The 27,450-nt window shown below is 43.0% G+C and overlaps 1 protein-coding gene across 5 annotated transcripts in view; it reads right to left on the bottom strand.

Moving 5' to 3' along the window:
* TYW1 (tRNA-yW synthesizing protein 1 homolog (S. cerevisiae)) overlaps nt 1-27,450 on the bottom strand; it is a 145,965-nt gene that overhangs the window by 112,749 nt on the left and 5,766 nt on the right. For 3 of the 5 annotated variants that reach the window (XM_059881376.1, NM_001192753.2, XM_024984983.2), the window contains exons 4-9: nt 27,243-27,344; nt 25,147-25,341; nt 23,852-24,139; nt 22,658-22,780; nt 7,947-8,064; nt 4,317-4,369 (exon numbers count right to left, since the gene is read on the bottom strand). In XM_059881376.1, the coding sequence (XP_059737359.1) occupies nt 4,317-4,369; nt 7,947-8,064; nt 22,658-22,780; nt 23,852-24,139; nt 25,147-25,341; nt 27,243-27,344 (879 nt within the window). Of the gene's footprint in view, nt 1-4,316; nt 4,370-7,946; nt 8,065-10,604; nt 10,927-12,203; nt 12,258-22,657; nt 22,781-23,851; nt 24,140-25,146; nt 25,342-27,242; nt 27,345-27,450 lie in introns of those variants that run through there. The other 2 variants (XM_059881378.1, XM_059881377.1) reach the window with 2 other exon arrangements.

Here is a 27,450-nt window from a genome sequence, read left to right as displayed (position 1 = left end):
TTGCTAATTTTTACAGCACAGTGATGAGAAATCTATCTTGCAATAATTATTTGAAATTGAACTTACTTATTTGAGGACCACGTGTCATCTTTAAATCTTACTCTAAGTGTCACCGGAGGCCCATCTCACTTCCTTTAACTACTCTTACTACCATTTCTGTTTCCAATCCACCCACATAGATCAAAGGAACAAAACGAGAACTCAGAAATAAATCTACACTTGTATGGTCAATGAATCTGAGATAAAGGAGGCAAGAATACACAATAGGGAAAAGACAGCCTCTTCAGTAAATGATGTTGGGAATACTGGACAGCTACATGCAAAAAAATCAAAATGAACTATTTCCTCACACCATATACAAAAATAAACTCAAAATGGATCAAAGACTTAAATGTAAGGCCTGAAACTATAAAACTCCTAGAGGAAAACTTAGGCAGCATACTCTTCTACATCAGTTTTAGCAATATTTTTTGGATATGTCTCCTAAGGCAAGGGAAACAAAAGCAAAAATAAATAAATGGGACTATATTGAACCAAAAAGCTTTTACACAGTGAAGGAAACTCTCAACAACCAAAAAAGCAGCCTACTAAATGGGACAAGATATTTGCAAACAATATATCCAATAAGGGGTTGACATCCAAAATATATAAAAATACACACAACTTAATAGCAGCAAAATCAAACAACCCAATTAAAGAATGCACAGGCGGCCTGAATAGACATTTTTCCAGAGAGGAAATGCAGACAGCCAACAGACACATGAAAAGATGCTCAATATCACTAATTTTCAAGGAAATGCAAATCAAAAACACAATGAGACACCACTTAACATCTTTCAGAATCACTACCATCAAAAAGACAACAAATAATAAGTGCTGGTGAGGATGTGGAGAAAAGGGAACCCTCGTGCATGGCTGGTGTGACTGTAGAGGGGTGCAGCCACTATGGAAAACAGTTATCGAGGTTCCTCAAAAAATCAAAACTAGAACTTCTATATGACCCAGCAATTTTACTACTGAATATTTACCCAAAGAAAATAAGAACAGTAATCAGAAAAGATACATGTACTCCAATGTTCAATGCAGCATTATTTACGAGAGCCAAGATACAGATGTAAACTTAGTGTCTATTGATAGAGGAATGGATAAAGAAACTGATACAGATAGATGTATATATAGACACACACACACAGTAATATTACTCAGCCATAAGAAGAATGAAATACTGACAATGGCAGCAACATGGATGGACCTTGAGACTTCTATGGTAAGTACGTCAGAGACACGGAGACAAACACCACACAGCCTTAACTCATATGTGCAATCTATAAAACAAAACAAACAAATAAAATGAAAACAGACTCAGATACAGAGAACTGGTCATGGTCAGAAGGGGGAGAAGGGAGGGGAGAGAGGGTGGACAAAACAGGTGAAGGAACTAAGAGGCTCAAACCTCCAGTTTTATAATAAATCACAGGGATATAACATACAACAGAAGGAATATCATCAATAGTGTAATAACTTTGTATGGGGACAGATAGTTACTAGACTTATTGTGGTGAGCCTTTCATAATGTATGCAAATGTCAACTATGTCATATGCCTGAAACTAACATAATATTGTACATCACTGCATTTTCATTAGAAAATACAATAATTTTAATGCTATCTTATTTGTATCCATGGGAATCGGACTGAGTGCCAACACAGGCCAATGCTATTGAAGGAAGATATTACTTACATAATCCGAGAGAAAGGTGCACACAACAGGGTTTGTTCAGGAGGCAGAGAGAAGTGAGGGGAAAGCCTGGGCCACAGCCCTTACTGGAGTCTCCTTAGGAGATGAAAGGCAGAGCAGGGTAAATGATGCCGGACTGGCTGATATGAATTATTCCAGTGGGCTCTGGACTACAGGGCTATCTCTAGCTTTCTGTATCAGGCCCTGGCATGATTTAGGGCAGGGAAGATATTGGCTTGGTGTGTGAGAGAGTCAGATAAGGAAGTAGCAGAAGGCTACAGATTTAGAATCACAGATGAAAGGTATGTTCAAGGCAAGCTGTTGTTAATCTTCAGCAATTAGCCCTGGGAGGGGCAGTCTCTATGAGCCTGCCAGAGCATCAAGAATACAGAGAATAAGGATTTCCCTGGTGGTCCAGTGGTTGAGCATCCACCTGCCAATGCAGGGGAAACGGATCTGATCCCTGGTCCAGGAAGATTCCACATGGCCCAAGGCAACTAAGCCCGTGTGCCACAACAACTGAGGCAATGTGCCCTAAAGCCCATGCTCCACAACAGGGGAGCCACGCAATGAGAAGCCCGTCCACCACAAATACAAAGTAGCCCCTGCTCGCCGCAACTAGAGAAAGCCCACGCATGGCAACAAAGACCCTGCACAGCCAAAAATAAAAAACAATAATAAAAAAATATTTTTAAAAAAATACAGAAAGTAAGAAATTATGTAATTGGCCCTGAGGTACAGAGATGACAAATAGACAAATACAGAACATAAGAAAACAGAATAAATACATACAATAGAAATTCATAGATTGATCCTAAAAAGTATATGGAAATACAAAAGACCCAGAAGAGAAGAAACAATCTTGAAAATTAAAAACCAAGACAGAGAACTTATACTGCATGATTTCAAACTTATTACAAAACCACAGTAATCAAGCCAATTGTGGTATTGGCTTAAGGACAAACACATCGATGCAACAGAATAAGAGTAGTCCAGAAACAGGCCTGCCTATATACAGCTGACTGACTTTTCTACAAAGGCCTAAAAGTAATTCAATGGTGACAGGAAAATCCTTCTTAACAAATGGTGCTAAAACATCAGAATATCCATGTAGGTGATAGGTGGTGGAAAGGAACAATCTTGATCCTTACTTCATACCATTCATATAAATTAATTCAAGACCTAAACATAAAGGTCAAAACTATATATGAAGCCTCCAGAAGAAAAGATAAACTATCTTTGTGACCTTCAAGTTGACAAAGACTTCTTAACACAGGAAAAGTACTAACCAAAAGAGAAAAAAGGATAAATTAGATTTTATTCACATTAAAAGCTTCAAAGGACACCATTAGGGAAATGAAAGAGGAAGCCACAGACTAAGAGAAAACAAGAGTGTGCATCAGGCAAACCTCTCATATCCACAATATATAAACAACTCCTACAAATCAATAATACAAAGTCAAACAATTCAGTTTGGGTAAAATATCCGAACAGAGGCGGCATAAGTATGAGAGGCCAATATGCACATGAAAAGGTGCTCCTCATCAACAGTAGTTATCTGCAAAATGTAAATTAAAACCAAAATGGTACCACTTCACAATCAGAAAAAGATTTATAATCCCACATGATGGTGAGAGAATATAGCGACTTTCTTAAATTGCTGATGCAAATATAAAATAGTACAACCACACTGCAAACAGACTGGGAGTTTCTTATAAATTTAAATATATACCTGCCCTATGACTTAGCAATTCCACTCCTAGGTATACACCCAGATGAAATCAAACGTATGTTCACCCCAAATAAAAGCACTGTACACACACATTCACAGTCATTTTATTCTTAATAGCTAAAATCTGAGAACAACCCAAACAACTATCAACAGATTTAAAACTGTGGCATGTTCATAATACTGAATGTGTGTGTATAGTCTCTCAGTCATGTCCAGGTTCCTCTGCCCCTGGGATTTTCCCTTTAAGAATACTGAAGTGGGCTGCCATTTCCTACGCCAGAGGATCTTCCCAACCCAGGGATTGAACTCACCTCTTCCTGCATCTCCTGCCTGCAGGCAGATTCTTTACCACTGAGCCACGGAGGCTTCCCTGAGTACCATGCCTATACTACTACTGCATCGTATTCAGCAACAAAAAGGAATGAAATGATACACATTATATGTGGATGAATCTGAGAAACCTGATGTTGAGTTTAAGAAGCCATTAGCAAAAAGCTACACATTATATGATCCTATTCATGTGAAATTCTACAACAGGCAAAACCAAACTACAGTGAGACCAAAGAGAACAACTGTTGCGTGGCTGTCAGGGCAAGGGCTACTGCCCAGAGACAGTCATAAGTAAACCTGTAGGGGTGAGGAAAATAGTCTACAGCTTTAATTCAGGTGTTTGATAAGGATTTTTTACATCCATCAAAACATGCTGAACTCATGTAACTAATTCATTCAAAATCATTACTCTTTATTAAATGTAAATTAACCCTTTAAAATGGTAAAAATGCATTGCATATAATAGCCATATAAAAGTTGCCTAAAACAGAAATAATATTTGAACAAAAACAAATACCTTTGTCCATCTGCAAAGCTTCACCCCAGAGTGGCTCCCAATCAACTGATAACCTGAATGAAAAAACAGGGAACACAAAATTGAAATTATTCAAAGCCTTATATCAAAAAGTGATTTTATATACATGTATATATTCTAAAAGTGATTATAAAACTGTAGCAAAATCATTTTTCTTCATTTAAATAATAACAGACAACAACCCCAAGGCCACTAAGGTTTAATTGACCAGGATGGTACAACAGTTTAAAATACGTATGTATCTAATAACACAGGCTCAAAATACACAAAGAAACAATAAGCCAATCCAAAATCACAGGAAGTGATTTTAAGATCTCTCAGCATCTAACAGATCTCATAGATCAAAACTCAGTGGAGCCCTAAGATCTGAAGCATCAAAGTAAACTTGATCAAGGGCACAGAGAGAGAGACTGCAGTCAACAACTATAGGAAGCACATGCTTTACAAGGACCCAAGGAACATTTATAGAGATAAAAAAAAGAACCATATACTGCAACAAACAGCAAAAGCAAGTAACCATACATTTCTGTACAAAAAACGACTGGGAAACTGTCATCAATAGTCTCCAAAAATAAATAAAGAATCAGATGGGCAAGAGGAGATTAAAAGAAAGAAATATTATCCTCAAAAGTGGGAAAATAAAATTCTAGGAACCTGAAATGAATTCTCAGCACCCTCCACAACCTAGCTTTTAAATTTTTTGAGCCACATGAGACTTGAAAAGCATGGAAAAGCTATGCCAAAGCAATCACATTTCCTTATTTTAACACACTGGTGGAGCAAACAACTAGAACATACTGATTTCAGAAAGCATTTAATAAAGTTTCTCACGAGGCTTCAAGTAATAAACTACAATTACCATGAGTCTCTTGCACAAAAAGACCCTTGACTTGCAGACAAATGAGGCAAATGGAGAAATACAGCCTGGATGATGGCATAAGTGGATCAGTGGCTGGTTAAACACCCATGTTCACAGTGTGATGATTAATGGAACAAATTCAATTTGGATTACAAGTCTCTAGTGGCAATATTATGAGGCTTTGTCTTTTATCCTCTTCCACATTTATGTAAACATCTTGAATATAAATAAAGAACTGCTTATCTACTTGAAGATGGAACCAAGTCCAAATGAATAGCTAATCTCAGATACAGAATATGCATTTTATAGATTCCCGGAGAAAATTCTAGCTTTTTTGGACTCCTACATTATATGTTGCTCACAGCACTATCATAGAAATCACACTCTACTAGTTTTTTACATCTTTCTAGTGAAAAAGTTGGCTTAAAGCTCAACATTCAGAAAACTAAGATCATGGCATCTGGTCCCATTACTTCATGGCAAATAGATGGGGAAACAATGGAAACAATAGCTGAGTTTATTTTTCTGGGCTCCAAAATCACTGCAGATGGTGACTGCAGCCATGAAATTAAAAGATGCTTACTCCTTGGAAGGAAAGTTATGACCAACCCAGACAGCATATTAAAAAGCAGAAACATTACTTTGCCAACAAAGGTCCGTCTAGTCAAGGCTATGGTTTTTCCAGTGGTCTCGTGTGGATGTGAGAGTTGGACTATAAAGAAAGCTGAGCACCGAAGAATTGATGCTTTTGAACTGTGGTGTTGGAGAAGACTCTTGAGAGTCCCTTGGACTGCAAGGAGACCCAACCAGTCCATCCTAAAGGAAATCAGTCCTGGGTGTTCATTAGTAGGACTGATTTTGAAGCTGAAACTCCAATACTTTGGCCACCTGATGCAAAGAGCTGACTCATTTGAAAAGACCCTGATGCTGGGAAAGATTGAGGGCAGGAGGAGAAGGGGACAACAGAGGATGAGATGGTTGGATGGCATCACCGACTCAATGGACACGGGTTTAGGTGAACTCCAGGAGTTGGTGATGGACAGGGAGGCCTGGCGTGCTGCAATTCACAGGGGTCGCAAAGAGTCAGACATGACTGAGCGACTGAACTGAACTCCCAAGATACACAGGGTTCTACAAAAATCTGCATTTAGGTAGGTAAAGACTGTACAGCACAGGATGAAACGACACTACATGAGTCAACACGTAAGATTCTTCCTAATTACTTAAATCTGTAATAGGTAATTGGCTGTTTGAATCAAAAGAATAACAATGTACTACAGGGCTTAAAACATACGTAAAAATAAAATGTACCAAAACGACTGCATAGAGGTTTGCGGGGAGGGAACAGAAGTATTGAAGGTTCCTCTACTTTACATAAAGTGGTGTAACACCATGTGACGATATACTGTGATACCGGATAGTACAAAACCTCAAGAAACCACAAAAACAAAGCTACAGTTAATAAGCCAACAAAGGATATAAAAGAGGATCATTAAAAAAAAAAAATCTAAAAGAAGATAGTTCAACAAGAGAAAGGAAATCAAAGAATCCACGAGACAAGTAGAAAACAAACAGCAAGATGCCAGATTTAAACCTACTATAAAAATGACTTTCATTTACTCTAATTAAAAGACACAGGGACTTCCCTGGTGGTCAAGGGGTTTAAGGCTTCACTTTCTTAATGCAGGGGGTGTGGGTTGGATCCCTGGTCAGGAAGCTAAGATCCCACATGCCTTGTGACCAACAAAACCAAAACAAAAAACAGAAACAATATTGTAACAAATTCAATGAAGACTTTAAAAATGGTCCACATTAAAAAAAAAAAAAAAACCTTAAAAATTAAAAAAAGAAAAAGCATATATATTTCTATGTATAAAATCTGTATATTCTTGTCTGTCTCCTCTAATAGGTCCAGAGTTCCTTGAAGGAGATAACTTCAAGTATCTTAAGTTCCTCTGTACAACCAGATCTGTTACATAAAAGGATCTCAATAATTATAGAAAGAGGGAGGGAGGCAAGGAAGTCAGTCTACTCATCCCCAATTTACTATTCTTCCTTCTACAAGCAAACCAGGATTATTCATTCATTCAACTGCAGCCTTCTTAATAAGGTAGGACCACAGAAATCCACATATACTTCTACATAAAACATTTCTAATTAACCCAGCCTAACATCATATGGTCTTTTTTTGTATTTAATAATTTTTTTAATAGACAATGATATGTAAAGAAGTCAGTGACTGCATTTTTCATCTGCATACCTGAGCCTCACTGATGGTCAAGTACCAACCCAATAAACCAAGCAAAGAGGAAGCTTGCTGGTCCAAGCAGCCTACACAAAAGTGATCCACAGAAACAAGACTGTGGCTCCTTAAACAGCTACAGTTGCCACGGCCACACACAGCTGAGCCAGCCGTAGCAGGACTTATCTTTTTTCCTCTTGGCAATCCCTATTTTATGTTTCCTTTTTTAAGTGATAAATCAGAACACTTAAGGGCTTCCCCAGCGGCTCAGCGGTAAAGAATCCGCCTGCAGTGCAGGAACTGTGGGTTTGATCCCTGGGGTGGGAAGATCCCCTGGAGGAGGAAATGGCAACCCACTCCAGTATTCTTGCCTGGAGAATCCCATGGACAGAGGAGCCTGGCAGGCCATAGTCCATGGGGTCACAAAGAGTCAGACATGACTGAAGAGACTTAGTATGCATGCACTCAGAACACTTAAGAGTGTACTGTAACAGTTCCTGAGGACTTTCACCTTGTTTAGTAAGGGCTTCTCGGAGAGCAGGAGTGATCATAGCTCTTCTTTCACTGGCTTCACTCTTCACTGTGCTCCTGATCGCACTTGTTTCCCCTTCCAGCTGCTCCTTTTCTCTCTGTATTAAAAAGAAATGAATGAAACCCAGCATTGGTCATGAGCGAGGGAAATAAGAGCATGACAGTCATCCACATGTGGCTTGGATAAAAGCGCTCCTCACAAACCTATTTTCTCCCAAGTGATCACATTTCCAGTCACACAGTGAGCTAAAGAAACACCAGCACCTATTTTTTCCCCTATAAAAGGTGACTACATAGTCAAACACACACATTCGCAAAACATAAATTGATAATCCACTTATCTAGATGTCAAACAGTGTTCACAATCTGAGTACAGACAGCTGCCCAACTTTCACAAGTTATTTCTCTGAATTTCAATTTTCTCACCTGAAAAGGAAGAAAAGTAATATCCATGGAGCAGGACTGTGTTGAAGATTAAATGAAATGAAATGACCTGGCATGATGCCTGATATGTCATAGGACTTCACTAACTTATGGCTACTGCTGGTTGTAACATCTGCAAACTCCCAAAATAAGGCCAAAAATCGCTTTGAGCTGCCCAGACGGCCATCTGCTCACAAGTCAAGTTACTCCACCACCTCCACCTGTAGCCCCAAAGGCTTCTTTTAGAAGATCCCATGGTGGAAATCTGTCTTCGGTGATAGAAATCTGAAGGATAATATAAACCTGGGCTTCCTTTTGCCTCCGACCACTAGAAAATTCACAGCCCAACTCTGATCACCACATAGGACACCGTGCATCGTGCTTGTCCTACAGTCTCTGCCAGCGACATCATATTACAATGACCCTCATTCACTGTTTGATGCTTTCTTCCTCTCTTCTTGTTTTTTTTAAAGAGGCAAGATAGTAGCTACAAGAGAGATTCCTTTTTTTTTCTTATTTTTCATATTTATTTATTGGCTGTTGGGTCTTAGCTGTGGCACGCAGATCTTCATTGCATCACGTGGCATCCTTCTTTGTGCCACATGGACTCCCTCGTTGTGGCCCTGGGGCCCCGTAGCTGCAGCACACAGGCTCAAGCTGCCCTGCAGCATGTGGGATCTTTGTTCCTCAACGAGGGATCCAACCCGCGTTCCCTGCATTGCAAGGCAGATGCTTAACCACTGGCTCACCAGGGAAGTCCTTGATTTCTTCCCCTCTTTTTAAAGCTCATTACACGTGTATACATGTATACAAGTGTATACAGTGTCTCTTTGGAAGATGGTTCAAGTGCTAACCAGTAACTGTGAGACAACATACAAAGACTTGTGTCACACTTTAGAGGAGACACTCATCAGACCTCACTAAGAGCTACAGAAATCCAACATAAATCACCTGCGCAGAAACCCTGCCACCAAGCCCTAAACTACCCTCGGGGTCTGTCCATTCTCCATGTCCAGCCCCCAGTGAATCAGTGAGGACACTCACAGCAATGCCCCCTTTCTACCTAAAAGTTAAAACAGCTCACAGATGACATACTGTCTCAGGTCTATGTCAAACTAATACAGAAAGGAGGAAGATGGTCCATGTTTGAAGCTGGGCAGGAAGGGAATAGGGATTCGCTGTCTCATTCTATCTATTCTAGTGAATGCTCAAAGTTCTCTATACATAAAATGTAAAACAAGATTAAACATTAAAAAAGAGAGAAAGAGAGGGACTTCCCTGGTGGTCCAGTGGTTAAGAATTTGCTTGCCCATTCAGGGACATGGGTTTGATCCCTACTCCAGGAAGATCCCACACGCCACGGGGCAACTAAGCCCATGCCCCACAACTACTGAGCCCACATGCTGCAACTACGGAAGCCCACGTGTCCTAGAGCCTGGGCTCTGCAACAAGAGAAACCTCAACAATGAGATGTCCACGCACTGCAACCAGAGAGTACCCGCCCCGCTCACCACAACTAGAGAAAGCCCTCACACAGCAATGAAGACCCAGAGCAGCCAAAAATAAACAAATAAAATTATTTTTTTAAAGAAAGAGAAAGTACACAAATGAAATTCAGAATTAACCTATCTTCTATTATTTCAGGGACGTTTCCAAAATAGGAAGTCAGTGAAAAAGCACGTTAGAGTAGTCAAATATACTAAATGAGACACCCAAGTCCTACAGTGAGTTTATACACATCCTAAAAGTTAGCATTCCAAATCACTAAATATAATCAAACAGCAAAGTTAATGAAAAGTTTTGCTGCTGTTAATAGAGCTCTCCAAGACATTTTTCCAGATGGAACTAAAAAAATTTATAAACAAACATCAATCATTTGTTCTTATCTATAAGGAAAGTAATCAGTTTTAATGCCAGGCATTTGCTTTAAAAAATGTACAGCTATGATTTTGCTAAAATATTTAAAAATAAAAGAATTCTTTGGCTTTTTTTAAAAGTCTGCTTCAGACCCAAAAGCAAAGATGTGAGCTCGAGAAGGAAGTCTCATGGTAGAGCAAAGTGAACTAACCTTGACCTTGAGAGTATTTAAATGTCTCTGAAGTCATTCCACAGCGAATTACTGTAATTCCCTACTCCATGCCAGAATTGACAGTAGGTGGCAACAGCTGGCCCCCAAAGCCTGTCACCATAAAACATCACCAGCTTATCTGCTTACCCTCAAGGCCACATAAATCCAGAACTGGACCCAGCATGACACTGGCCTCTGACCACCATGCTCAGAGCTCCACAGACAACCCCTATGGCTTTATGAACTATTTCTTCGGTTGTACTGGATCTTTATTGCTCCACATAGGCTCTCTCTAGTTGCGGTGAGTGGGTGCTATTCTTCATTGTGATGCACGGGGGTTGCCTGGATTTCTCACTGAGGTAGCTGCTCTTGTTGCAGAGCTTGGGCCTTGGACCATGCAGGCTTCAGTAGTTCTGCATGCGGGGTTAGTTGCTTCAACCATATGCAGAATCTTCCTGGACCAGGGATTGAACTCATGTCCCCTACAATGGCAGGCAGATTCCTATCCACTGTACCACCAGGGAAGTCCACCCTTCTGGTTTTAAATGTAAACTTCTAACCCCTATATAATGAATACACTCTTTAAAGAATGGCATGGGACACCATCCACGTGCCATCACTGGAGAAATTATCTATTATAAATCATGAGCGCAGCTACTCCAGATTCAATCCTCTGAACACATAGTTCGCATGGAAAGAGATCAGCAGCTGTGATTAAAGGTCTTGAACATTCAGGACAAACATTCATCATTCCTTCCCTCTACAGCAGGTTAGTTCTATCTTCCCTATGCAACAGTAATTTCCTCTCTGAAAAGATAGACAATGGTTCATAACACTCTCCAGGGAAGTGCAGAGCCCCTTTCAAATTCTAATTCTAATCTCCTAGGTGAAAACATTTTTCCCTGTTTGCCCAGAATATAACAACTGACACAAGGCCTGTATATTTTTATTTTTTATAGCCCTTTCATAGGCTGAGCAGAAATAAATGAAGATCCCAGAACTGGTCAATCTAGATGCCTCCCTCTCCTGCAACCCTATTGAACAAGTGACCAAGTTCTAAACTCTTAATTCCCAACCTGTGAGTCCTCTCCATCCAACATGTCACAGCTTCTGCCCAGAGCCACGGTTTCCTCTAAGGAACAACTACAACAGCCGAACTTAAGTCTCCTTGTCTCCAACCTGTCACACCTTCCCAACGTTCAAACCCGTCACACTTGTCTTGAAAGAAAACACACACCCTGGGACATCCCTGGTAGTGAGGTGGTTAAGAATCCACCTGCTAATGCGGAGGATGTGGGTTCGATCCCTGGTCCAGGAACTAAGATCCCACATGCCGCGGGGCAACTAAGCCTGTGTGCCACAACTACTGAGCCCACATGCTGCAGAAGCTCGAGAGCCCTAGAGCCTGTGCTCCACAACAAGAGAATCCATTGCAACGAGAAGCCCGTGCATGCAACTAGAGAAAGCCCATGCTGAGCAACAAAGACCCAGCGCAAACAAAATTAAATAACTTTTTTTTAATTAAAAAAAAAAAAAGCATGCCCTCTCCAAGCTGCTATTTTCTGATATGCAAAATGGAAAGCTGATTATAAGTTCACCTCCTAGGCACTTGGGAAAATGACTATAAATAAGCTAAAAGTTCTTTCTAAACAGCCAGCAATATATGAATCTGACATAATAAAAGGAGCCAAAAAGTAGTACTAATTCTCCTTATTTAAAAAAAGAAAAGATATTATACAATATTACCTAATTCATCTTCACATCTTCATCCCAGAAACCACAGTACCACCCCAATACTGCCTAGGATAAAAACAGGACAAACAGCAATTTGTTAAAGATTTTAAGATAGAAGTTCCATCTAGCTGGTTAAATGCCAAACAGGTATACTGCAGCAAGCAGGCCGTCTTTCTGACTGATTAAATTGTTCAAGTCTGTCTTTGGGTCTCTTCATATTCATTTACTTACTCACTTGGCTGCATCGGGACTTAGTTGCTCCACAAACTTGTGGGGTCTTAGTTCACCAGCCAGGGATCGAATCTACATCTGCTTCGGTGGAAGACAGTCTTAACCAATGGACCATCGGGGAAGTCCCTGTTTGGTTATTGTATTGATCCTTGTTTACCATGCAGTGACTCCCTTCAATACCAATTCATGCAGAAAACACTGGATATGGAATCCCCAGTTCTCCAAAGATCATTTTCCCCTACAATCAGCCTGGAGCCAGGCCGGCACAGCCAACGTTGATACTCAGGAAATGCTGGCTGAATAAATGAATAAATGCCTCAAAACTACCAGATAGCTATTTCCAGCGCTACAAGAGCAGATCTGGATTCTAAACCAGGCAACTTTCAATAGTAAAAACCCTTCCTCGAGTGTAACTACAACTCCACCTTCTGCAATTCCACCCCACTTCTAAGTGTTCCCAATCCTATAATAAAGGATCACCCATACACTACTCACCTGTCATGGGTGAGCTTTTAAATGACACAGGACTCAAAGCTTTTCCTGTACACTAGATTTTAAGGATGCCTTTGGAACATTTCAAAAAGCACTTTGACCAGGTGTGTCAAGAGCTTTAAAATGGCTTTCCTCTGGCCGCATAATTCTATTTTGGATAACCTGACTTAGGAAAATAACCCCAGAACTCATCATTAAGTCCTCCTGGCTGTATTCAGCCCATACAGCTGAATCAGGCTGTTTTAAAGACAGGGTCTTGGGGTTGAAGAGATGTCACCTCACATTTGAGGGTGAATTTAACACATAAAGCCTTCAAACTAATTATGAAAGGAGAACCGGCTTCACGCGATTACACCGCAGTACTAAGAGACCTTATAATCGAAACTGGACGCACTGAGCTCTTTTTGTAAATTGAAACGTTTCTCTGGTGAGTAATTACCAAGCATCCGCCATTGATTTCCAAACTAATGATACTGGTATCACTGTTTGTCTGCTTAACCAGAACACACCGTGGGGAGCATTTGAGCAACATTTATTTACTGCAGCAAAAAAACAAGTAGCAATCTGCTTTAGATTTACCAGCACAACATGAGAGAAACAGAAAAGAAACAACCTCAGCATTGTCAGGCTCTTCCTGACCTTGTTCTTTAGTCAAACTCCTCAGCCTGCCTCCTGGAAACTACTTCTCTCCTTTGTCGTTGTTCAGTCACTAAGTCGTGTCTCTTCCCGACCCCACGGACTGCAGCATGCCAGGCTCCTCTGTCCTTCACCATCTCCTGGAGTTTGCTCAAATCCAAGTCCATTGAGTCAGTGATGCCATCCAACCATCTCATCCTCTACCACCCCCTTATCTTTTTGCCTTCAATCTTTCCCAGAATCAGGGTCTTTTCCAAGAAGCTGGCTCTTCACATCAGGGGGCCAAAGTACGGAAGCTGAAGCTTCAGCAACAATCCTTCCAATGCATGTTCAGGGTTGATTTCCTTCAGGATTGACTAGTTTGATCTCTTGCAGTCCAAGGGACTCTTAAGAGTCTTCTCCAGTACCACAATTCAAAAGCATCCATTCTTTGGTGCTCAGCCTTCTATATGGTCCAGCTCACATCCATACATGACTACTGGAAAAACCACAGCTTTGACTATACAGACCTTTGTCGATAAAGTGATGTCTCTGCTTTTTAATACACTGCCTAGGTTTGTCATTGCTTCTCCTCCGGAGAGACGGCAAAGGGGAGTGAAACAAAGAGACAGAGACTGGGCTTGGCCCCACCACTAACTAGGCAGCCATCTAATTATAGACAAATTGATTTACTTCTCTAAGCTTGTGTCTTACCCTGTAAAATGGTAAAGTGGAGATGACAAGGGTATAGATATCAGGGTCAGAGTGAAGACTGAATGAGATCATCCAACGTGTACTATGATTTCTCCTATCCTGCTGAACCTACCCTGGAGCTCTCTCCCCACACCTCCAAACCACCCATCCTATTCAATCAAATCACACTGCTTTCCACTGCCTTGAGCACAAAGCCCACAGACCTATGGCAGAGCATGAAAGGGCCTCCAGGACCCTGCCCCTGCCCTCCCTGTCTATTTCAGCCCCCTGTAATTCCCACCCAACTCCACTCTCAACATACCAAACGCTTATAGGACCCCCAGACTTGCCAGGTTCCCCCAACACCCACTCGCTCCACATGTACCACGCTTCAAATTCTGGCTCTCTTGTTCTTGGTTACCACTCCCACCGTTCAAATTCTCCTTGGCTTTACATCCTGCTGCAGAGGGAGGGAGACAGAAAACCATCGTGGTATTCTAGTCAGACTAAACGTATCCCACTGGAAGATACCTTCGTAGACAATGAAAGTTATTAGTTATCAAGGACATACTATGTGCAGACAGTAAAATAAAGGCTTTTGATGGATTAACTTATTGAATCTTCATAAGAACTTTATACAGCAGTTAATGTTATTACCTCCCACTGAAGCACAGGGAGTGAAACAACGTGCCCGGACAGAAAGCTGAGATTGTGTGACTCCGTGAAAACTAGTGACAATTATTCAAAAAGAGGTCTTCCGGTAGGAGTGTTGTGGTCCAATTCTACAGCTGATGCTCTTCAGGACTAGAGCGTCCTGGTTCCTCTACAGTAACAACTAAGGCAATTTAGTGTGAGGCAGAACGATGACTGGGCAGAAAGCAGCTTGGGAATATGTATGGATGAACCCACAAAGAAAATCCTCCAAAAATATAAAAAAGAAGAGCCAAGCGGAAAGAAACCCATCACTGAATTTAGTACACTGTGCCCAATAGACAGTGAACACACAGGACACAAATGGGAACTCTGCTGCGACCACATAATAATGAAAATCAAACACTGGTGGCTGATTTTCATGCTGTACTTAAGTTGGAAATATATATATATATGTATTTTCCCCCCTAAATCTGATGACTTTATGAGATTTCTAGGAGAAACCTGAAATATCTTAAGCCAGCTGCTTGAAGTTCATAAAGTCCAGAATCATTTCATTTCAAAAAATAATTTACATGGATGTCCAAATTTTTCCTTAGTGCTTTTTCTCCAGCGCCCTCTAATGGACATAAGATGAAAAGGCAAAGAAAAAATACACCCACAAACTATTCCAAAGCCTTACAGTGCATGCGAAATCTGCTAAAAGTAGATCTATGTGTTCTCCACACACGCACCACACACACATACACCACACACACACACAAACACACACGCATACAGTGTTAACTACGTGAAATGGTCAATGTGTTAACTTGACCATGGAAAGCATTTCACAATGTATACATATATTAAATCACATTATACACCCAAAAAGAATCACATTATACAACCTAAATATAAAATTTTGTCAATCATATCTCAATGAAGTTGGAAAAAAATTATCCCACAAATCTTCACCTACTACAAATAAAGCTATAAATGTGCTCAGTCGCTCAATCGTATACAACTCTTTGCGACCTCATGGACTGTAGTCCCCCAGGCTCCTCTGTCCATGGAATTTTCTAGGCAAGAATACTGGAGTGATGGGTTGCCACTTCCTACTCTAGGGGATCTTCCTGACCCAGGGATTGGATCTGTATCTCTTGCGTCTCTTGCATTGGCAGGCAGATTCTTTACCACTAGCGCCACCTGGGAAGCCCTGAAGCTATAAATTCTGCTCTTAACTTGGTAGATCCAGAAATCTACCTAAATCAGGCATCTCACACACTGAAATTTATCCAACTTTAAGACAATTTCACTGTGAAAATTACTCAGATTTTTATTAAAAGTCATAAAATTATACATTTGCTTTGACTCTGTAACTCTGGGAATATGTAAACCAAGAAAATATCAATACTTCGTTCTAAGTAAAAAAGGTCTCAGTTCAGTTCAGTTCAGTCACTCAGTCGTGTCCAACTCTTTGTGACCCCATGAATCGCAGCACACCAGGCCGCCCTGTCCATCACCAACTCCTGGAGTTCACCCAAACTCATGTGCATCAAGTTGGTGACGCCATCCAGCCATCTCATCCTCTGTCGTCCCCTTCTCCTCCTGCCCCCAATCCCTCCCAGCATCACAGTCTTTTCCAATGAGTCAACTCTTCGCATGAGGTGGCCAAAGTATTGGAGTTTCAGCCTCAGCATCAGTCCTTCCAATGAACACCCATGACTGATCTCCCTTAGGATGGACTGGTTGGATCTCCTTGCAGTCCAAGGGACTTGCAAGAGTCTTCTCCAACACCACAGTTCAAAAGCATCAATTCTTCGGCACTCAGCTTTCTTCACAGTCCAATTCTCACATCCATACATGACCACTGGAAAAACCATAGTCTTGACTAGACGGACCTTTGTTGGCAAAGTAATATCTCTGCTTTTGAATATGCTATCTAGGTTGGTCATAACTTGTCTTCCAAGGAGTAAGCGTCTTTTAATTTCATGGCTGCAGTCACCATCTGCAGTGATTTTGGAGCCCAAAAAAATAAAGTCTGACACTGTTTCCCCATCTATTTCCCATGAAGTGATGAGACCAAATGCCATGATCTTAATTTTTTGAATGTTGAGCTTTAAGCCAACTTTTTCACTCTCCTCTTTCACTTTCATCAAGAGGCTTTTGAGTTCCTCTTCACTTTCTGCCATAAGGGTCTCAGTTCAGTTCAGTCGCTCAGTAGTGTCCAACTCTTTGAGACCCCATGAATTGCAGCACGCCAGGCCTCCCTGTCCATCACCAACTCCCAGAGTTCATTCAAACTCACATCCATCAAGTCAGTGATGCCATCCAGCCATCTCATCCTGTCATCCCCTTCTCCTCCTGCCCCCAATCCCTCCCAGCATCACAGTCTTTTCCAATGAGTCAACTCTTCGCGTGAGGTGGCCAAAGTATTAGAGTTTCAGCCTCAGCATCAGTCCTTCCAAAGAACACCCAGGACTGATCTCTTTTAGAATGGACTGGTTGGATCTCCTTGCAGTCCAAGGGACTCTCAAGAGTCTTCTCCAACTGCTACTGCTGCTAAGTCACTTCAGTCGTGTCCAACTCTGTGTGACCCCATAGACGGCAGCCCACCAGGCTCCCCCGTCCCTGGGATTCTCCAGGCAAGAACACTGGAGTGGGTTGCCATTTCCTTCTCCAATGCATGAAAGTGAAAAGTGAAAGTGAAGTCACTCAGTCGTGTCCAACTCTTAGTGACCCCATGGACTGCAGCCTTCCAGGCTCCTCCGTCTATGGGATTTTCCAGGCAAGAGTACTGGAGTGGGATGCCATTGCCTTCTCTGTCTTCTCCAACACCACAGTTCAAAAGCATCAATTCTTCGGCGCTCAGCTTTCTTCACAGTCCAATTCTCACATCCATACATGACCACTGGAAAAACCACAGCCTTGACTAGATGGACCTTTGTTGGCAAAGTAATGTCTCTGTTTTTTAATATGCTAAGGGTCTCAGACCAGTGCTAATTACAATGGCAGAAAAGCTAAAACAGACTCAATGACCAACTCCAACAGAATGTCTAAGCAAATTTAAAATGTCTAAGCATATTTACTTCCCATTTCAATCTGTCAGGCTTTCGGAGATTATAATGCATTTGCACACACAGGTTCTCACCTCACTCAGTGCTGTGAGGAGGGCAGAGGTTAAGGTCCATGTTTCTCAGACAAGGGGATTAAGGCCAGAGAAGATTAAGCATTGCCCTTAAGGCACCAAGTTACAAACCAGCTGGCCCAGACCCTGAATCTACATCTCACACACTTGTCATTCTTAATAACTTCTCTGCTAGGGTTTCTAAAAGCTTTCCCGACGGCTCAGCGGTAAAGAATCCACCTGCAAATGCAGGAGATGCAGGAGACAGAGGTTCCATACCTGGTCAGGGAGATTCCCCTGGAGGAGGGCATAGCAACCCACTCCAGTATTCTTGCTTGGAGAATCCCACGGACAGAGGAGCCTGAAGGGCTACAGTCCATAGGGACACAGAGTTGGACACGACTGAAGCAACTTAGCATGCACGCATGCAGGGCTTCTAAAATACAGAAGCTACTAAAAAAGACAGCAGCAACACCAACACACGGAAGTATCAGGAAGAAAGTAACAAAATGCTGCAACAGGAACAATCGCAATTTTATATTTGGAAAATAACTGCATTGTAGTTTAGAGTCTGACACACAGTATTTTGGGGTTATGAACTTTACCAAAGAAGCCAAATAACCCAATATAAGCATGGGCAAAGGACCCTGTTTAGTAAAGAATTTTGCCTTGGGAACTCCTTGGCTGCCCAGTGGTTAAGACTTCACCTTCCAATGCAGGGAATGCAGTCTGATCCCTGGCTGGGGAGCAAAGAGCCCACATGCCTTGCAGCCGAAAACCCAAAACATAAAACAGAAGCAATATAGTAACAAATTCAATAAAGATTTTTTAAATGGTCCACATCAGAAAGAAAAAAAGGGGCTTCCCCAGTGGTCTAGTGGTTAAGAATTTGCCTGCCAATGCAGGGGACATGGGTTCAATCCCTGCTCAGAGGACAGCCCGTGCACCACAACTACTGAGCCAGCATCAATAGCTCTTGAGCCACGACTACTGAACCCACGCAGCCTAAAGCCCGTGCGCTGCAAAAAGAGCAGCCCCCACAACGAGAAGCACACACACCACAACAAAGAGGAGCCCCCATCCCCCACAACTAGAGAAAGCCCATGAGCAGCAACAAAGACCCAGCACGGCCAAAAGTAAATAAATCTTTGGGGAAAAAAGTCTTAAAAATAGAATTTCACCTTGCCCAAAGAGAAGTCTGGCCTGATTCCCATTCCCGCAAAGTAACCTCTAAACCCTTGGAACTTCCTGTGTGAGGGGAGTATCTTTGTTATATGTGGTGGGTTCCTTGGAGACACTGAACAGTTTATGCTAATAGGGTGACTCATGCCAAACTTTGGGGGCACTGTGATGGAGGCTGGGTTCAACCACAGGGGCAATCAATCAGCCAAACCTACATAATGAGAGGCTTCCCTGGTGGCTCAGATGGTAAAGAATCCGCCTGCAATGCAGGAAAGCCGGATTCCATCCCTGGGTCCAAAAGATCCCCTGGAGGAGGGCATAGCAACCCACTCCAGTTTTCCTGCCTGGAGAATCCCATGGACAGAGGAGTCTGGCAGGTTACAATGCATGGGATCACGAGAGTCAGACATGACTTAGCAACTAAACCACCACCACCACATAATGAAGCCCCATAAAAACTCTGGACACCGAAGCTCGGCAAAGCTCCAGTGAGCTTCTCAGGTTGGTGATGCACCAAGCATCTTATCTCACATCCGTGCTGAGAAGTAGCACGTCCTGAGGAGAATGAATGAATGCTTCCCAGAATGCTGTGTCTCTCCTCCTTCAGCTGACTATTCTGCCCTTTCCCAGCCATGAACTGCAATGGTGAGGATGGACACTTTCAGTGAGTCCTGTGAGTCTTTCTAACAAATGACCGAATCTAAGGGTGGTTTTTAGGACCTGCCCCCCACCACCAAAGTTGCAGGTGTTGTCAGAAGTGAAAGCCGTCTCGAGAACTATGCCCTCAGACTTTCTAAGCTGTCTAACTCCAGGGAGACAGAAAGAGACGCTTCACGGGGAAAAAAAAACACATTGGATTTAACTCAAAATTAAAGAAATGCAAATTATTATTTTTTTAAGGTTATGGTTTTTCACCTTTCAGGTGCCAAGATTTAAAAGACTGAGAATATCTGGGGGTTGGCAAGGGTACAGAGAAACAAGCATTCTCATGTCTCTCTTATACTGTGAGAAGAAATTAAAGTATTTTCAACTTCTCACAGGGCAATTTGGAAATATCACCAAAATGATAAAATTCTCTTTGATCCAGAAATTTTTACAAATTTAATTTTACAGATTGAGTAAATTTACTCAAGATAAATTTATATCAGCCACGAAAAATATAAGAGGGAGAGGGTTCATTAGAGGGAGTTCCCTGGTGGCCTAATGGTTAGAATTCAGTGCAGTCACTGCTGTGGCCCAGGTTCAAGCCCTGGTTGGGGAACTCCCATAAGCTGCATGGCATGGCCAAAAAAAAGGGCTTCCCCGGTGGCGTAGATGGTAAAGAATCGGGTTGGTGGGGCGAGGGGAGTACCATTCAGGGATTAAAAACATGTTAAAAAAAAAAGTGTTCTTTACAGAAATTAGAAAACACCTAAATGTTAATCAACAAGAGTCAAATAACAACAGGACATAACTGTGGACTGCTACAGAGGCATTAAAATTAATTAGGCAGATTTCACTCACAAGGCTTTGGAAAGAAAGTTGTCACATAAAACAGAAAAAAGCAATCTGTAGACTTGGAGTACAAAATGATTCCATCTGTATAGCCCGAAACATGAAGTTATACCAAAATGCAGGTGTGTTTGTAAAGGCCATAAAATAAATACCTAGAAGAACAGTGCCAAAGTGTAAATTGTGGTTACCTGTGGGTTTAGAAAGAACAAGGACAGACGGTTGTATTCTTTGAATTTTTTGAACATATGTAAACAGAGTATTGCCCACTCCAGTGTTCTTGCCTGGAGAATCCCAGGGATGGAGGAGCCTGGTAGGCTGCAGTCCATGGGGTCGCTAAGAGTCAGACACGACTGAGCGACTTCACTTTCACTTTTCACTTTCATGCACTGGAGAAGGAAATGGCAACCCACTCCAGTGTTCTTGCCTGGAGAATCCCAGGGATGGGGGAGCCTGGTGGGCTGCCGTCTCTGGGGTCACACAGAGTCGGACACAACTGAAGCGACTTAGCAGCAGCAGCAGCAGCAAACACAGTATTAAATTAAAGGAAACTCAAAAGAGAGGGTCACATCAAGTTATAAATTTTTAAAGGAAATATCTGAGAACCAGTTTAACAATTTTTTTGGCCACACTGTGTAGCATGCAGGATCTAAGTTCTTCAACCAGGGATTGAACCTGCACCCCTCTGTACTGGAAGCGTGGGGTCTTAACCACTGGACCACCAGGGAAGTCCTCAGTTTAACAACCTTGAGTGCCTCCCTCACGCCAAGGGTATGAAAGGGTAGAGAGTATGGAGATAACAAGAGCACATGCTTGAGGGACTCTTCAGAGGATGTCAGTAAGGTATTTTGAGCTCCATCTGCCTCAAATGAAGAGATGTTTGGGGGTGTCAGGGGATGCATCTCACCTCAAGCCCCAGGAAAGAGGCTCCAGGAGGGTTCCTCAGAGAAGCTACAATGTGCCGCCTGCACTCAGACTGGTGAATCACTCCTGCCCAGGAAATCCAGAAAGCCTGACTGGTGGCTTAGCGAGTAAGCACTGCTGCTGGGGAGCAATCGGTCTGTGCTCCCAGAAGAAGGAACTCAGGAGCACCCCCTTGGGAGGGGGAGAGGGGATGGGCCAGATCTCAGATCCTGACCCACTAGGCAACCAGAGAGGACAACAGATGAAAGACCTCAAGAGAGGAAACCAGAGGCTCAGAAGGAGCAAGGACCGTCAGAAGCACATCTCTCAGGGCACGCAGCGCCCGGTGCAAGGGCCGGGGCTGGGAGACAGCCAGGGACAAGGGCTCCAAAGGCGCATGAACACGCCCCCTGGGAGAAGAGGCAAGTCTAACCTCCGAAGAGGAGAGACAGCACAAAGTCTGGGACTGACGTACAGACACTACTGTGTATAAAACAGGGGGGCTGCCCAGGTCGCGCCAGTGGTAAAGAACCCGGCTGCCCATGCAGCAGACTGAGAGACGTGGGTTTGATCCTGGGTCGGGAAGATCCCCTGAAGGAGGGCACAGCAACCTACTCCAGTATTCCTGCTTGGAGAATCCCATGGACAGAGGAGCCTGGCTGGCTACAGTCCATGGGGTCGCACAGAGTCAGACATGACTGAAGTGACTTAGCACAACAACACGTGTATAAAATAGATGACTAATAAGAACCTACTGTGTAGCACAAAGAACTTTACTCGGTGCTCTGCGGTGACCTAAGTGGGAAGGAACTCCAAAAGGGAGGAGATATATGTATACGTGTAGCCAATTCACTTTGCTGTATGGTAGAGACTGACACAGCAGGGTAGAGCAACAATACTCCAATTTTGAAAAAAAAAAAAAAAAGGTTTTCACAAAGCCCATGTTACAACAGCAAAAAAAAGTATAAAACTCACAAAATAGGAGGAAGAGAAATAAAACTGTCCAATTATGAGCTCAAATGGACTATGCACCAAGAGATGATGCTAACTGTCAACCAACTGTAGGATCCCAGCTCACCATTTCCCAAAATTATGGTACCTTTTCTTTCTTCACATGATCCATAATCTTGCCGAGGTCTTCAACATCAATGACAGGATTTGAACTCTGATGGTCCTCAGTATCAGACTCTTCCTCATTGGTGCTCCCAAAGGGCTCTTCATCCTGGAACATTAATTGTAAAAAGTAGCAAAGTGTCTAATAATCCTTCCCAAATTGTGAGTTCACTGGATGGACTTGAGATATTTTAGGCTAGAGGCCAGCCAGTTCCAAGTCAAATCTAAAGAAGCCCATCACTTACACATCATCTATGGTTACTTTAAGAATATGGCAGAACTGATGCTGCAACAGAAACAGTATGGCCCACAAAGCTGGAAATATTTACTAGCTGGCCCTTTACCAAAAATGTTTCCTAACCCTTGATTTAAACAAAGAAGCAACCAGACTTAAGTGAGGAATTAAATGAGGAAAAGGGAGGAATTGAGAATGGCTCTTTGGTTCCTTTTCTTAAGTAACGGAGATGGTGGTGGTGTTTCCTAAGATGAGAAAGACTTGCAGAGAGACCGGAAGAGTAGAGAGGAAGAGTTCCATTTTGAATTTGTCAAAGAGGAGATACCTTAGACATCCAAGGAGAGATTTTAAAGAGACAACTGCATACATGGAATGACAGGAACAAGGGTGGAGAGAAAGACAGGAAGTGAGAATGCGAAGTTGTTCCCAAAAGACACAAGTGACCAGTGGCCCAGAGGTAACAGCAGTGATACAGCCTGACAACACAAGCCTCAAAGGAACTGGGGTGTCCGAAGGAAGAAGAAAGAGAAATGTTTAGAATGTGAGGGATCAAAGAGAGGAATCTGGGATAACTCACAGCCTTCAAGTTTGAATGATTGGAGTCATTAAATAAGAGACAACAGGAGGAGTATGTGGTTAAAGGGTAAAAAGATCATGAGCTCAGCTCTGGACACATTTAACTTCTCTAGGCCTGTTTCCTCACCTGCACACTCGGGTAGAAACCTACTGGACTCCAGCAAGGCAACGACTAGAGAACAGGTTAAGGACAGCACCCAGCCCAACATGGCTTAACCCAAGACCCCGCTCCCTCTAGAACACGCCCCATTTGAGTTTCAGCTCTTCCTTCCAACCGGAAGCCAAGAAAAGCACTTCAGACAGAGGAAAGGTTCAGCATCTCCAAACACAGGAGGAAAACAGGGAGACATGGCCCCATGGGCTCCATACCTCGGCGTCTCTGTGAGGCAATTCCTCCTGCACGTGGGACCCTGGCTCCGCCACCTCTGAGCCACGCTGGTTAGACTCGCACTTGCCTTTCTTGCAGTTGCCCCCGCAGTGCTTTCTCTCTCCTTTGCGGAGCGCCTGCAGCCGGGAGATGAACTTGGTCTTCCAAGCTGTGAAGTCAGCCTCAACGCTGCCGTGTTTGCTTTTCACCACGTTGCCGTCGCCCTCCCCTCGGGTCATCACCCGATGAGCACCGAGCATCCAGAGCCACTTGTCCACGTTCTTCCCCACCTGCGGGAGAAAGGGACAGGTGAGCGAGAACAGCCCTCTGGATCAGAAGATGACAGTCTGCGCTGCGACAGCTGGGGCTTCCGCTGGGGGACTGTCCTCGGTGGCTGCTGGGAAGAAGGAATCGCTCTGTCAAAAGGGCTTCGGGGTACAGATGCAGAAAACAGACATATGGACACAGTGGGGGAAGGAGAGCGAGGTGAATTGGGAGATTAGCATTAGCATATATGCACTACCGTGTGTAGAAGAGATAGTTAGTGGGTAGCTGCTGTACAGCACAGGGACCTCAGCTCGGTGCTCTGTGATGACCGGGAGCGGCAGGATGAAGGCTGGGGGTGAGGTTCAAGAGGGGGGATATATATACACACACACAGCTGATTCACACTGTGGTATGGCAGAAACTAAAACAACACTGTAAAGCAATTATATTCCAATTTAAAAAAATGTTGAACAGGGGGGGAAAAAAGGTGCCCTCCAGCCCCATCCATCCAGGGGTGCAGTTGATATATTCAGATGAGATTCTGCAGAAGTTTTGTTTTTTTTTTTTTTTTAAAGGGAGCAGACAAACTCTTTTCTTAAACTAGGAGCTAGTACGTAAAGAAGAACTTGAAAACGACTCTTCTAAGTAATAGTCAGAATGAAACCACTCGATAGCAAAATCAGTTTCTTCCAAAATGTAGTAACACCTCTGGGGCCAAAGACCATGAAATAACAAGGTACAAACAGAACCCATCTGGCAAGACTCATGACTTTGCAGCCAGAAATGTGTTTTATTACAGTATGAAGCACTTCCGCCGAGGCACAGGAGTTATCAAGAGGCACAGTGAAGAGTTCAAAAACTTAACAGGCTTCCTCAGTGGCAAGGCAGTAAACAAAATATTTATGTATCTGAATTTTACCTTTGGCCTAATTCCTTTGAAAATATGGGGGTTGGGGCGGGGGGGGCAGCGCGGTGGTGGCAGGTGGAGAACACACATCTTAAAAAGATGACCGGATGAAAATATACCTACCGTGTTGAAGTGGCTCAAGTACACAGAATTTCCCAGGCCAAACACCGCGTATCTCATCCCCTTCAGGTACGTTTTGCCAAATCGAAAGTCGTTGGCTGCTTCCTCTAGCCACTTGCAGAACCACGCGGCGCTCTCAGGCGGTTGACCATCAGTGTAGGTGGCAACCAGGAAGGCACACACATTCTTACTAGTAACCTAACCAAGAAAAGTCATTATTTCAGAAGAGTGGCCAAGACATAAGTTATCTCAATCAAGAAAATCCTTTCTGAAATGCTGACATTCACAACACAGTGGCCTCTAAGGGTGCTTTTAGAAATGTTACTTATTTTCAGAAGAGAAAGAAAACACAGCCAGGGGAGAAAACCCAGCCCTCTGTTCCTGCCAACAGACCTCCTGGTGCCCTTCACCATATACTCCATCCCATTTCCCAGCTTAGAAACTAATATCATATTAGAAACTAATGCCAAATCAGTCAGGAAGAAATACAGAAGAAATAGCTCTAAAAATTCCCTGAAAAATTAAAACAATAAAACATTAAATGTAAAGTGACTTAACACTTGGCATCAACATCTCCATGGGAAACAAAAAACCACATCAACAGTCCTATTAGCCACAGAATTTCATCTGCTTGAGTATGTCTTCACAGATCCAAGCCAGGAACTACGTTATAAGTTGTTGCTGTTGTTCAGTCACTAAGTCATGCCTGACTCGGAGACCCGTGGACTACAGGCTTCCCTGTTCTTCACTATCTCCTGGAGTTTGCTCAAACTCATGTCCATTGAGTCAGTGATGCCACCCTACGATCTTATCCTCTGTCACCCCCACGTAACCCTTTATGATAATTAAGTACCCAAGCTTGTTAATAATTTTTTAAATTTATTTGGCCACGCTGGGTCTTAGTTGTAGCACACAGGATCTTGAGCTGTGGCTCAGACTCTCCAGCTGTGGTGCTTGGGCCCCAGAGCACATGGACGCAGTAGTTGTGGCACGTGGGCTCAGTTCTCAGCACGTGGGATCTTAGTTCCCCACCAGGTATTGAACCCACGTCCCCTGCATTGCAAGGTGGATTCTTAACTACTAGGCCACCAAGGAAGTCCCGCTAATAATTTTTTAACAAATAATTTCAAGCAGATTCAAGCTCACTCATTTGCATTCCAATGCGTTCTTAGGGAAAAAGAAAATGGACGTGTACGGCCAAAAGTTTCTCCACTAAGAAAGGACTGGCAAGCTATAGCCCACAGGCCCAATCCTGCTTGCTGCCTGCTTTTGTAAATAAAATTTCACTCGAACACTGTTACACTCACTCATTTACATATTGTCTCTGGCTGCTTTGTCTCAAAGGCAGAACTCCATAGCTGGCTGGCCCACAAAGCTCAACATATTTCCAAGTGGCCCTTTACAGAAAAGGTTTGTGGACGCCTGTTTCAAGGGTTTCTCCAGCTTGAGCTGCTCCAGAATCACCTGGGGTACTTGTTCAAACATAGCCCCACCACGTCCAGATTCTGCTTCAGTGAGGTTGGGCCAGGACCTGGGACTCTGCAATCCTGATGAGTCCCCAGGAGAGGCTGATACTGCCAGTTCAAGGACCACACCCGGACAACCTCTGCTTGGGCCAGCCTCCCTACCTGGGTGAGGCTGAGGGAGGGGGCGGGACATTCCTTAGGTGAAGAAATTAAGCTCTCACAGCTATGATGTAATGCCTGGAGGTCCTGCAGGCAGTAAGAGATTTCTCTAACTCCAAAACCCACACTACTTCTGTTACCCAAGTGGCCCCTGACCTTTCAGTAGGCTGACAGTAGGTTCACATACCCGGCACCCGGCCGTGAGTGACAAACCTCCTTGATTATGAGATTCGAAGCAGGAGGGAACTTCATACCAAGCTTTCAGTCTAACACCCCAGAGGGACCAGCCCCAACCACTCCAGAGTCAGCACTCACCGCCTACTCGGCACCTCTCACTGATCCTGAAAACTCAACCAGTGGAAATCCCTTAGTGTGAAAATTAAATTTTATCTGAAGAGTCTATTTATCCCAGAACACAGGAGGTCAATTAAAATTGAAAGTTGTGACCAAAGGAAAAATAAGACAATTACCAACCTCTTCTATGAGACGGTCATCTGGGTCATAGTCCTTCAGATTAATCATTGCCACAGGCAGATTGAGGGAGCTAAGTGCTTCAGCCAGAATTGTCGCAAATCCCTAATAGGAGGGGAAAAAAATCAAATACAGTCTCCAATAAACTAAATAAGTGAAAGGTACAGTCTTCATTTACTCCTGTTGGCCAGGGAAGGAGACATTTATCAGG

This window comes from Bos taurus, chromosome 25, assembly GCF_002263795.3.
Source record: "Bos taurus isolate L1 Dominette 01449 registration number 42190680 breed Hereford chromosome 25, ARS-UCD2.0, whole genome shotgun sequence".
Taxonomy (NCBI): domain Eukaryota; kingdom Metazoa; phylum Chordata; class Mammalia; order Artiodactyla; family Bovidae; genus Bos; species Bos taurus.
The sequence above is the reverse complement of the archived record's forward strand: the minus strand, read 5'-3'. Positions and strand labels throughout refer to the sequence as shown.